Source organism: Notolabrus celidotus, chromosome 14, assembly GCF_009762535.1.
Source record: "Notolabrus celidotus isolate fNotCel1 chromosome 14, fNotCel1.pri, whole genome shotgun sequence".
Taxonomy (NCBI): domain Eukaryota; kingdom Metazoa; phylum Chordata; class Actinopteri; order Labriformes; family Labridae; genus Notolabrus; species Notolabrus celidotus.
In genome coordinates, this window is record NC_048285.1 from 20,096,799 (window position 1) to 20,110,550 (window position 13,752).

Consider the following 13,752-nt stretch of genomic DNA (forward strand, 5'->3'; position numbering starts at 1 on the left):
ATCTTCAATTTAAAGGTCTAAGTGTACGCATGCTGGCTCACTGTCATAATGTCATGGCTCACTGGGACTCTTCAGTAATAGAGCCCTCGTTAATGTACAAGTAATTACGAACACCTGTGCTATTATGACATGCCGCAACGTCTGTTGTGAAAGAAGCCTATTTTAATTAGATGAGCTTGAACTGATGAGTCATTAAAAGTGTAACAAAGACTGTTTAATCATTTGCACATCAAACGGTATCACTCTGGCATGAAACTATCACTTTTAACAAAGTTAGCTCTTTTTTTGTGGATTAAAACCAAAGACCATATTTTTGCTTTGTTCATGTTTGGAAATTAATTTCAACAGCTTAACAGATGCAACACCACTGAAAAGAAAAATAACCACCATCTTGCTCATACATGGCTTTTATTCACACTTCTTTTGATTTAATACCAGTTGGCTATTCATTAAAAAGCAAAATTACCTGAGTAAACATAAGAGCTACTGAAATGCCACTTATACCTATAAGAAAAAATGAATGGTGAGCAGTAAAGAAAGACTGTTGTGGTAACAGAATGCAGTGTTTTATTCATGTTTCATCTCTCCTATATTTCCCTGCAGTGGACTGTTGGGACGGTCCCGAAGGAGAGCCGATGGTCCAACACGGCTACACTCTGACCTCCAAGATACCGTTTAAGTTTGTCATCGAGACCATCAATAAATATGCCTTCATAAATAACCAGTGAGTCAAAGCTCCCCACATCATGCTATTGTGCGTTTGTGTGTGTGTGTGTGTGTGTGTGTGTGTGTGTGTGTGTGTGTGTGTGTGTGTGTGTTTGTGTGTGTTTGTGTTTGTTTGTATGAGATTTCATATGATTGTTTGTGACAGTTTATGGAAACAAGACACTTCCATTTCCCCATAGGTATTGTGTGGTGAGAAAAGGGATCCAGAATGCCAAATAGAAAAGACATTTTATTCATTTCTCTGTCAGTTTCCTCACACATACAAATCTGACTGAAACATCAGTTTTAGTTTGGAAATAATAGTCTTTGCTTCTTTGAAACACAACAATGCTCAATACTTACAAACACAAATACTGTATTATTGATTGTATGTTTCTTAATAGGCTACTATTAGATGAGATATTAGAGTAAAAAAGGGTGTTAACCATGGTTTAAAAAGCTGCAGAACTGCTCATAAAGCTAGTCTCAAACTAGCAGCTACAATGAAATGCCTCTAAATGAATTTGATAGAAGATTTCCTCCACATGATAAACAAGAAAGTTGAAACATTTCAACAGCCAGGTTTGTTTTTTCATGGAGCACTGAGATTGTTGGCAGTAATTAGCACCTATTACTGAGCCATCTGTTAAGCAGCGTTTCCTCCAGCTCCCCAAGGAGCAACTGTTTGTCTCTGCTGGGTCCAACAATACCAAAACAAAGTGGAGAAAGATGCAGCTTCCTGCTGCTATGCTTGCTTGCTTTGACATCTAATGCAGATACTCATGATTACAGTGCCTGTGCTGTAAAACCATTTTTATATTCAAAGGTAGAGACAGTGTTGGAGTAGATTCAAATGTCATTTACCAGTGGCTTGAGAACATTTGGCAATGGCTAGGCGGAAGTTCGCTAAATTATTGAGGTGGTGCATCTGTTATGTAACTTATTATGGAGTGTATTATGCAGAACATGTGCAGTATGGGAAATGTGCTATTCATGTTGTTGGTGGTTTTCATTGGCATGTGCTCCTCTGTGTACATCTGGGTTTTTTAGTAATGTTTCTTTTATACTTTCGAATTCTATTATGTAGGCAGCTATATATATGCAGAAAGCCTTCCAAAACAGATTTCCAAGGGGACATTACAGTATATCATATAGGACCATACCATACTGTATTACATTATATCCTATCATATCCTATGGTATGTTGTGGTATGATGTTTTGAAGGATTATGGGTCATTTTAATATTTGGTATGCCAAAGAACTGTTTAGGCAATTCTGAAAATAACCATCAAATAAAAGAGGTATTGCTATTTATTTTTTTTCTGACAATTTTTAAAATATTCTTTGTCAAATTAGCACTTTCTCCTAAAGGGTAAAAGTTTTTTGGATTACTCTGTGAATTGAATTAAAACCTTCTATTCACTGTAGCTTCCCTACACATGTGCTAATCAAGTAATACATTTATATTAACATAAACTCACACCATAGTAATAATTAGTTATTCATAGTACAGCTGACAGCCTGAACAGATGAATACATTGAAGGTCCTCTGAGCTCCCCCCTCATGTCTCCCACTCTGCTGTTTCACCTTTTTAATTCAGCTGATATTTTATCATCAGTGCCACCTGTTAATATGATTAATCGGCCCTGGGCTGTATGGAAATAGAGCGAGTCCTTACTCCACGCATCTCTCACACACACATACACACACACACACACACACACACACACACACACACACACACACACACACGCACACACGCACACACATATATTTCACGGCTCATTGAGCCACCCCACAGTTCACCTGAGAGCTGCTCCTACATGTCACTGTTTGTGTGTCAAAATGAATCAACACTGGATGTTTCTCTCTCTGTTGTGTCTTTTTAATCTTTGGCAGGAAACCCATTTGTGTGTACAAGGGTGTGTGTGCATTTTGGGGATCAGAGGTGAAGTTGGAGGAGCCTGGCTGCATCCCCCCTGAGGGAGAGCTGTCAGTCTGGCAAACCTTTCTGGGCTGTGCTGCTATGTGGCCACAAGTTATTTAACCTTTTTAAATGAAAACACACACAAGCACACACACATTCAACACACACAGTGCCACAGAGATGAAGAGGTGTCCGAGCAGCTGTATTTTTATTGTTTACCTCCACACTGTTATAGTGGTTAGAGGTGAAAAATACTTGATGCAAAACACTGTTATTTCAATCACATTTCTGCTTTCAAGCAACCTGTTTATAATATTAGCAGATTTTGATGAAAAATATGAACATATGTTCTATACTTTCTTCCAGGTTCCCGGTAATCCTGTCCATAGAGAACCACTGTAGCATCCAGCAGCAGAAGAAGATTGCTCAGTACCTGAGAGAAATCTTTGGAGACAAACTGGATGTGGGAGATGTACTGAGCAGAGAATCCAAAACACTACCAAGTCCTCAGAGCCTGCAGGGCAAAATCCTCATCAAAGTAAGTTAAAAACAGAATATATGGCTGCAGGAAGGACTGGCTCACAGTTCATGGTTTAAATGAAGAAATGAATAATTAGAAAATAGGCCCAGTTAATAAGTGCACTTTTAAATCAAAGCATTTGCACCAAAAGTCTCCATTTCCATCTTCTTGTTTCAGCAAAGAGAGAGGAGCACTAATTATCGCTTGAGGATAGAGTGGAAAATCAACTGATGGCAGCTAATTATTGATCATAAACACATGATTTATTGAAGAGGAGAAAGAGAGAACTGGCATTTTTATCACAAAGGAAACAAGGACAAGAAAAAGGACAAAACACTGGCATGATGCTATTAACAAGGGATGGGTTTCGTTAGGATTTATTTATAAATGTATCACTGCTGATATTGCTTATCAATACGTCTGCTGATACTCTAAATTGTTCAGGTGTCAGACTTCTGCTTAAATTAATCCCTGCAGATGAAGCAAGGACTGCTGCAAGGAAGGAATATTTTAGTGTGAACAACAGAAACAAGCTAACAACATTGACTGAAAACCACAGGCTTATTATGTATAAAAACATGCATCTTTAGTTTGGCTGATGTGAAGAGTATCAGATCCACCACAGCACATAGGCTCTGATCAGGACTTGCTAGCAACAATGTTAGTCGCTTTGCTAAAGCAGTCAAACCTGCTGGACTGCTTCAGATGTATAGATAGTTGAAGTTGTCAGTGTTTCATGAGGTTCTTGATGTTACCCCTTTTAGATGCAACCAACGATTCACATAAAATTAAAATTAAATCTAGTCATGATACCATCCATCCATCCATCCATCTTCTTCCGCTTATCCGGGTCCGGGTCGCGGGGGCAGCAGTCTCAGCAGTCATGATACAATTATATTAAATCAATTGTGCATTGATGCACCAAAGAGAAATGTAGTAAACTGGGTCCAAACTTTATTACATATCGAACACTTTACTGTGCCCGTCATTTATACTTATACAAGACTTTCTCCAGCATCGAACCAAAACAATGCAATGTTGTTGCCTGTTTGTCCATGAGCTTATTGGTGCTTTCGGTACTAATCCGTCACGTACATATACCAAAAATATACGTTGTTGATACCCTTGATACTCTATAAAGTGCTTAATACCCATCCCTAAGAGTAACCAGCTGACAGATTTATCTGACACACATACATCCATGGTCAGTGACTTGGTGCTGTGAAATCTTTCCGATATTTGACTGTTACTATTCACAACTACTAAGCATTCAACCCGCATTCATTTATCAGAATTTAGACACATTTAAACTGTTCCCTGAGTATTATTTTGAGCTTTATGATTCTGTTTTGAATATTTCACTTACCAGAGAGGCTCAATGGGACTAGTTCTGCTTTAGATATTAAATGCTGCAGTCTTTTTATGAACTCAGATTAAGTCAGTCCTGGTGTCTCACATATTCTGTCCTCAAAAGTCCTGTAGCAAACATTTAGAATGACGAGTCGATCCAAAAGCCCTGGATTGAGGAGTGTGGGAGTCCTTCTATTAATGCTTTATTATTCCACTTTATGTCTCCACTTAACAGCTCAAAAGTTTTGCTTGATATTTTCCAGCAATTGCTGGTTTTATGAGAGGAGAGGAAGTCTTTGAACCAATGATACGATTTAGAAATTATTTAAGAAAACTGAGGCTTGTTGGTGTCTCAGAGACCCCCATCTGTTAAACATGGTAACATAAAAAGATTCCCATGTGCTCTATATTTGATTTATTTCAGGGAAAACTCTTCAGAAGCCTAAATAAGGCTTTAATGATTATTTTTTTCAAGTTTTGATAGGAGAAGTTCCAAAAGGCAGGAAATACACCCAGTGACATGGACCTATGAAGCATGACTGATATGATCATCCTTGAAAAGAATATAAACACAACATGTTATCTGTGATTTAAAATATCCGCTCTCACTTTGACAGCCTCAGACACAAGCAGATCCTTATCTAGCCCAGGTGGTTACAGAGGGGGCATGTGGGCGAGCCTAAGCTTTCAGCATTTATTGGATTTTTTTTACAGGAAGCAGATAAAATGGACTTTATCTGTAATGTGAAGAAAGCCAGCATTGTTCCCTGGGAGAAGGAGCTCTCGCTTTGTTCCTCTCAAGCCACATGTCTAGAAAGTGAACGAACCTTTCGTATTCTATAAAGCCCTTTAGTCCCTTCTTACAATTTTCTCCCTCTCTTCCCGACCCTTTCTCCCGCCCTCCTTGGAGCGCCTTTCACCTCTCTCCAGCCCGCACTGGAAGGAGAGAGCAAAGAGTCGTGAGAGAGTAAAGGAAATGGCGTTTCATGGCAGAAGGGAAAGACTTCTAGTGGCAGTGATTAGAACAAGGGCAGGGATGGCAGCCAGTGACGGTCTTTGGAAGAGGATGCTTAGCAAAATCTTGACTCCCACTCACACCTTCAGAATGGCTCACTAATGGGCTTCCACTTTGCAGAAAGAGCTGCTTGGGGAGCTCCTTAGAGCAGCTGATTGTACTGCATGTGTGTGCGTGTATGTGTGTGTGCCTGGCAGGAATGTGTGTTTTGTGCCCTGTGATGTGGCAGTAATGGCTTTCCCTCTGGCTATAAATACCAGTTTGAAATACATAACAGATTTTGAAAGGGAGTACTCTAAAGTGTGCATCTTTGTGTGTGTGTGTGTGTGTGTGTGCGTGTGTGTGTGTGTGTGTGTGTGTGTGTGTGTGTGTGTGTGTCGGAGTGAATGTCTGAGTAAAAACATATTGCACTCTGCTGTGTTATTCTTAGAGGTGCAACCTGTGTGGGCATGCTGAAAATGAGGGAAGATATGTGCTAAATTAAAGACATATGCATGGGTTAGAGGTCTGATTGTCACTGTCCTCTCATCTCTTTGTTCGTCCTCTCACTTTCCAGGGGAAGCGTCTGCCGGCATATCTCTCTGCCGATGCTGAGGAGGGAGAGGTGTCGGATGATGACAGTGCTGATGAAATTGAGGACGACTTCAAGCTGAAAAGCAGCAATGTAAGATAAAAGAACATGAGCGCAATCAGTCAACAAATCAAACACACGAAACCACTCATCCCAATATGGAGAATCATTTGAGAACAGCGTGTAGCAGCACTTAGAGACAACAAAAACATAAACACATGTCCTGCTGGCGACCAAAAAAATTGCTCTGAAGATAGTATCCAGAGAGAAGCTTAAATACATGTTGTTTGTAGAGGATCTGCTGCTGGCAACAATTCTGATCTCTTATTTTACTCTGGTTAACACATACAGATTTTGACAATGCTGTTCTGTATGTGTCTGTTACTGTAAGGATGTGAAACCAGCAGACAGAAGAAAAATCAGAGACACAATGGTGATAAGAAGGACAGTGACTGACAGTATGGGAATTTAGTTTCTGTAGACTGAATTTTCTGTACCCCCCCAAAAAACCACAAATATTCAAGACCTCAAACATACACATGCTGTGTTGTATAACATCTGACTTTATTGTCATTATTTATTGATTGTTTGATTGATTTTTTTATTTGTTTATTTTTAATTTCTTGTCATTGCTCTCAGGCCAGTAATGCCAAGGGGTGTGTCCAGACTTTTAACTGGGGTGGCCTGACATGGGCAAAAACTTGCACGAGGGGTGACAGAACGTCTGAATACACTAACACAGTGGTTGTTAACCTATTCTAGCAGCTAAAATTAAGGTATCAAATAGATTTTTATCTCAGTTGGTAGTGTAGGTGCCCCATATACAGAGGCCATAGTCCACATTTTAGTGGTCATGGGATCAATCTCTGGTCTTGACCTGATTTGGTGCATGTCACCCCTATGTAATAATGCCGATGCAGAAGTGCAAAAAACTGCTGTTCCTCAAGTGTCCACTCGAAGCTAAGAAGCCAAGAAGACCCCATTAACACCAATGTGAAGATGTCTATCCTTACAGCAGAACTAAATGTTTAAAGCTTGGTACAAAAATGGCTTAGGACTATATAGCACCATAGACACTGCGTACGAGGGCGTGATTTTTTCTTTTTTATAACTCATCTGTTTTGCAGATATTGAGGCTTCAAGCATGTATGATCATTGGCGTGTCTTACTTGACTGACATGGGTTGTGCTGTAGCAATTTGAGGCAGTTGAAGGCCTGAACTCAACCTCTTTGCCTGTGTTTAGGGTGACCAAAAGTTAGGTTGACTCAGCATCTCCAATATGGCAGCGGCCATTTTTGGGCTTCATGACTCTTGTTCAGAAACCAATAGGTGAAGTCACTGAGACCATGTTCATGTTTTAAACAGTCTATGGTTGAAACACAGTAAAATAGTGGTAATGGCACCTTAGCTGGCAGGTAGATGATCAGATTTTAGTCTTTAGATTTTAGAGTTGAATAAGGCTTAAAAGAGCTTTTTCATTGGGATGGTAGTCAAATAACCATTGATTCAGATTAAAAAAGTATTTTCTATTGTAAGCTGTTATCTTAGCAAGAAAAGTTTTTGTACTGTTGAATTATACATGTATCAAAAAGATGTTTTTCATTCCTATTTGTTCAAAACAGCCAAAACATGCCTGCCGGTCACCAAGCACAGAGCCTTTATTCTTCTTTGTTAGCATGTTATTAAAACCAGAACATCCCTCGGTTGATGATTGTCATTGATTTTACGGAGCGCCCCAAAAATCAAAAGGATGTTTTGCTCGATAAAAAAAGATTGAATAAATGAAAAGCCATTTCAAAATTCAGAAAAGTAAGCTAGCAAGAATATTCTGTGGTAGACAAAAATAATTATTTCACACTGTCGGGGATCTGTGTTAAAAATCCAACCTCTTCCTCCACATACAGGCCTCGCAAACAGAAGTGTGATAATGGGATCTTAATGACATTGTTGTGCTCAGCTTAATGACTTTACTAATTGGGGGGTAATGTTGCTGCTTGTAGAGTTTTACAGATCATCATTGCTGTAACACTTTGAAATAATCAATGCTTAATGGTGCAGGAATAAACATGAAGTCAACCCAAGCATAGAGAGGAGTTAGAATCTCCTTACCGCTTCCTACAGATCATTCCTGAACTTTCTTTGTGCTGCTTTTTTATAGTCATTCTTAATCCTGTTTATTCATTCCACTACAGAGTAGTGCCAAGGTCCTCCTCACCACATTTAAAGCATGAAAACACTGCGTTATTTTCCAGATGGTTTAGTTGTGTAACCAAATATGGCATCATTCTCCCACAATTAGCCGAAGGCACGAAGCCGCAGATGCCACTTTGGATGATCATTGCTGTTTAAGAGAGGGTGGTGGCAGGTTTCCACTGATGAGAGGTTTTGTTTTGAGCTCATTAAAGCAGTGTGCTCTCGCAGCAGTCACGGCTAACATGTTATTGCGTAAAATAAAAACTCTCACTATATGGTGTGACAAATATTGACAATATTTTCCCCTTTGGAGCAAAAACTACAGCTGCACAAGTTGTCAGCTTTTACAATAGACCAAAGTATGAGCGATATTTAGGGGGGGATTTAAGAAATAAACAAATGTACAAGGGAGTGCTGTAACAGCTTAAGAGGGCAGGACTTTTCAGAACATTTAGTGGGGATAAACTCAAGTAATAATTTTCATTAACATTGCATTAATATTATAATTGTTTTAGCATAACAATCACTCTTTTGCAGCAGAACAAGAGGGTTGTAGTTGTACCAATCATTGCCTGCAGGTGGGGCAGGTATCAAAAGGCACCAGCATTTACTTTCTTTGCCTGTAGGTGGTGTTATTTGGAAATGGCTTGTAGTTACTACTCTTGCAAAAGGGTGGCATTATTGAGCATAGAGTTGCAGGTATTCTACTCCAGATGTGTCTTTTGAACTGGTTGATACTAACTTGGCCTGCCCTCAGCTGCTCCGCATTAGTGGCTATTCAAGTCTTTGCTCTAAGAGTCCCCTGCTCTCAATCATCCCCTACTTGTAATCCCATCCTTACATCTTTAATTGAATGACCTTTTTGTGTGTCTTATATTCTCTCATCTTTTTCTCCCTCTCTCTCAATTAATCGTCTTTCACACAGGGTAATGGTAATCCCCAGGTGGAGTCTCACATCCGAAAGAAACTGGACTCTCTGCGAAAGGAGTCTCGGATCGGAGACAAGGAGGATACCGACAGTTTCAGCATTCGGGCTCTGCTGCGAGCGACGCACCAGGGCCTTCAGAAGAACCTGCGGCAGGTACAGTCTTTAGGTGATATAAAACGCTGCATCTGGTGAACTGAGAAATACTCCCCAACAGATGCTTAGGGAAGAGAAAAGAGGGGGTTATAAAACTAGGGCACGGTATTAGTCATGGTGGGTAAATGGAAGAAGTAAAGGAGCTGACTACACTGCACCACTCACAGGTCAACACCCCCACCAAACACATTAACGTGGACGGTCAGCCAGCAGCTCCTCAGGCATCCCTGAAGGGACTGCAATGTTCTCAGCAAGTTGTTGTTTCATGGAAAGCATGTCAAAACAGACGTAAAGTGATGAGAAACTAAAAGTCTGCAGAGTTGCTTAATATTTAATTTCCCAGCTTGCCTCTTGTTCTATTTATAGATGCTACAGTTCAGTTTCCTGACAGCCATTTTAATAGAGTGGGTGTTTCAACAGGGTTCCCCGTTCTTTTTGTTGTTCTGCAGCTTTGTTCCGCTTCACCTCATCTTTCTCTAAAGCTTTTTTGGTCCCTTCAGTCTTTTTCACTGTAATTCTACTTTTTCAATTTCCTCACTCTCTCTTTTCTTTGGCTTGGATGTGATATATCAGCCAATGTCTGCTGCAGCCCCTCCGGATGAGCTTTAGGGTCTAGGTGTCTTCCTTGGTGCAATTGATGTTGTTAGATTCATCAGATGATCTACACACAAATCTACACATTCACACACAAAAAAACACTTACATTATATAATGTGTCTCTGAATGTGTTGTCCCTGTCACTAGAGCTCCAAAGGAGTTTTGAAGAAATCCCAGAGCAGATCCTTCATCACAACACTGAAACAAAAGGTAAGTTTCATTAAAGATATTTTTTTTTCTTTCTGATTCCTATTCTATTTTTGTAAAATGTCGAATACAGGTTAGTTCAACTTTAACAACTGGGAAATAAAAAACTTTGTACAACTACAACTTTCAGGTATTCTTCAGGAAAAAAAGTGCGTAAAATAGCACTGTCACAGTATCTACATGACACTGTCACCTGATCTGTTAGGATCCTGACACGTTCAACGTCAAATATAAGACTCACTGTATTTTAGTTCTGGTAATTCTCTACTAATGGTCTAGGCTGAATTGCAACTAAGAGACCACCAAAATTTTTCTAGATGGGGTTGTATAAGGTCAATAGTAAGTGTGTAACCCACAGAAGATCCCCGTCATTTTGGCCTCTTTGCTGAGAATCTAGCAAAGAAGTCAGGCTATTAATTGTGCAGCCAGGGCAATTTTTACTACCTAATTTTGCTCATTTTAAGAAACTCCAGCACAAACACTAGTAAGTGTACGCTATATTTAGAAATTTCAGCTGCATGTGTGAACGTAAAGAGCCAGCATTTTCGCCCCGTCCTCACCCCAACTTTTTCCTGCAAAGCCCCCCCCAAAAATGTTTTCCCAAGAAGTCAGGATGAGCCAATATGTGAAGAGGTTAGTCAAAGTCTTTTCCACTCATTCGTTCATTTTGTGAATGCTTTTGTTGACTTGTAGAATTCATGTTAAGGTTACCTTGTAACCGTTGCACAGCCTTGTTTAAGCGTCATGTCCTGCCGTCTGAGAAACCTCTTTCCCCCTGTCTGACAGGGATAACTTGGCGCTGTGAGGGACATGTGTGAATGATAATTAGGCACATTTTGAGAACAGACTGAACTGGATTTTTTCTCCAAATTTTCAAGAGTGCAGATGTGAAAAATACTGTAAATGGCCCTCACATCATATTCCAGAAATATTAGACAAAGACAGCAGTAAACATATTTCCTAAAACCCTACTGTGTTTACGAACTAACTGACCAGATGAAAGGATAATTTCACCCTTTTCTTCTGTTGGACCTTTCCCTATTTAAAGAAGGCAAACAAGGATCAGGGGCATTGACATTTTACAAATAGTTCCCATTACACAGGCCACTGTGTGTGTCATTTAAACATTAGTGTCTCTGGCATGAGCTTACTAGCATCACTTATGGGAAGCACGAAAGAGGCGTCCTCACTGCGCTCCTTCAGATCAATCTTCCATGAAGTAACACATAGAAAATACATTTACAGAGCAGCTTTTGAAGTTGTCTCAGCCTTGGTGGGTCACAGACTCATAATTAAGACTGCCATGCTTATCTTCCAATTGCATGATGCAGATCTGTGAACGTATGCACTATGAATATCTTAGAATTACACATTCATATCTCGATTTGGACCCTCTCTAAGCAATGACTTTGTCCTTAAGAGAGCGCTGCTATTGGTTTAAACCATTCGTTTTCCAGAATCATGTATAGGTTTGGGCATCATTGTTGCTATTTGTGGTTGTTTTCTGCATTTTGATATTATCTTGCACTCTGAATTTCTTCTTCTATCCATGGGTTTCTTATTACCTCCCTCTAACCTCTTCTCTGTTTACCCACTCACATCTCCTCTTCATTCTTTTATGTGTCCCTCTTTGCATATTGTGCAGCCTCCCACATGTGAGTGAGTGTATATATGCCTGTATGCATGGGTGCATTTAATCTGTTGGCAAGCAGCCTAAACCCAGTAATTACTGTGACCCTCACCCCCCTTCCAAACTCCACTTTAGCACTGATAAAGATGTCAGGAAAAAACCCACACTAAATATAATTACATGTGTGACAGCTAGAACACCCACCAGTATGCACAAGCACACATGCAAAATACCACTGCAGTATAACACTGTGTCTGAATCACACAAAAACACAGTTTGCAGCAGTCTGCAGCAGTTTCCTGTAGAAACATTATCCACAACCTTTGCTTACTGAAGATCTTCATACACTGCGAGCTTGTGTGTGTAGGCGGTATCATGTATGATGTGTATTTATATCCTCTATCAGGATTTTAACTGAAGAAGAGGATACAGACCGTTTACTTCTGTCCTTTCCAACCAGCAAGCAAATCTTCATTACGGTGCAATTTCTGTTTGTTCACATCTTTCTGTTTGTGTCTCCAGAGGCACTCCAAATCACGGCTGACTTGCCAAAGCGTGGAGAAGGAGGATGACAGTCAGGAGAGATCCGGGAGGGAGTGTGGAGGACAGTTTTACAGGTGACCTTTGACTTGCTTTATCAAAAAATCACAAATCGTATGCAGATGAAAGGTTCAATAGTTGCAGATAGTTCCTCTTAAAATTAATTCATAACATATCAAACACACCCTCAACTAATTAAATTCTTATCACTCTCAGGTTTGGTCTCTTTTGGACGTTATTGAGTTAGTTTTGTTATACATTACCCAAAAAAAGGTTCATTGCAGGCCACAAAACAAAGCTGAATATGCTCCTGTGAGGAGTTTTCAGCTGGTTTTGAAACAGACTCAGATGAATCATTGCCTCTTTATGAGCTACAAAAGGACACAAGGCCATGATCGACAAGATATGTTACTTCTATTTGGATATCTGTAATGCCCGAGACAGCTGCTGTGGGTTGGTTGTCAGAATGACAACATTCTGCCAAAAATAATTTTATACACTGTCCACAGCAAAAATTCTTGGTGAATGATGCATTTGAGGGTTAAAAGACATCAGGATTAGTTTTTTCATTTGAAAACACAGCTAACACAAGTACAGGACAAAATCAGTAAGGACATTAGAGGTACCCCTTTGTCCACAGGGGGCGCCAAAGTTAAGACAAACCAAAAGTTTGCTTTAATTTAAAAACATGAAGAATTATTTTATTGATACTAAGATTAAATACCAGATGACAGACAAAAAAAAGATTTTTAAAAAGGAAAAAATCCAGAGAAGCTACCGACAGAGAGTGTATGATCAAACTCTCCCCTAACCTAACAAAAGGATTTAAATAATGCAACAAAAACAGGACTATTGGATGTAGACCAGAGGGCTTCCAAAGTGGGGGTTGCGAAACACTGATAGGGTGATTGCAGAATGCCTTCCAAACACAACAACTATTTAAAATTGTATATTATATGTATATATATGAAAATAGTAGTTACATTTTAAATAAAACCATGCAAATAGAAAAAGTTATATCTGCTTTTCACTTTTCTTTGTTACCACAAGCCCTCTGAAGTGACTAAGCCAGATAAACAATGGTATCATTGGCAGCAGGTGAATTTACAGCAGCAGAGGAAGCACAAGCAGTATGTGCACATAGTTAGTCCAATTAGTCTAAATTAAGTATCTTAGGCCCTTTTTCATTTTCTATTTTGGCCGTTTTTTGATTTGCCGATGTATTCCCATGGCAGCGAGAACAAAAACCACTTCAAGGGACAGTGGGGGTTGCCGGTCTCCAGCACCGCTATTGCAGGGTTGCGGGTTGAAAAGTTTGGAAACCTCTGTACTAGACAAAAACACTTCTGAATCTGCAGCAAAAGACTTGAGTTAATGTTTCTTTCACCAATGAGAAAACTCTACTGTTGCTGT

At 39.7% G+C, this 13,752-nt stretch overlaps 1 protein-coding gene across 1 annotated transcript in view; it reads left to right on the plus strand.

Moving 5' to 3' along the window:
• The window catches only part of plch1 (phospholipase C, eta 1), a 65,053-nt gene that overhangs the window by 39,177 nt on the left and 12,124 nt on the right, over window positions 1-13,752 (plus strand). The window contains exons 9-14 of the mRNA XM_034700356.1: window positions 604-724; window positions 3,001-3,172; window positions 6,076-6,183; window positions 9,210-9,365; window positions 10,110-10,172; window positions 12,322-12,416. Of these exons, the coding sequence (XP_034556247.1) occupies window positions 604-724; window positions 3,001-3,172; window positions 6,076-6,183; window positions 9,210-9,365; window positions 10,110-10,172; window positions 12,322-12,416 (715 nt within the window). The remainder of the gene's footprint in view (window positions 1-603; window positions 725-3,000; window positions 3,173-6,075; window positions 6,184-9,209; window positions 9,366-10,109; window positions 10,173-12,321; window positions 12,417-13,752) is intronic.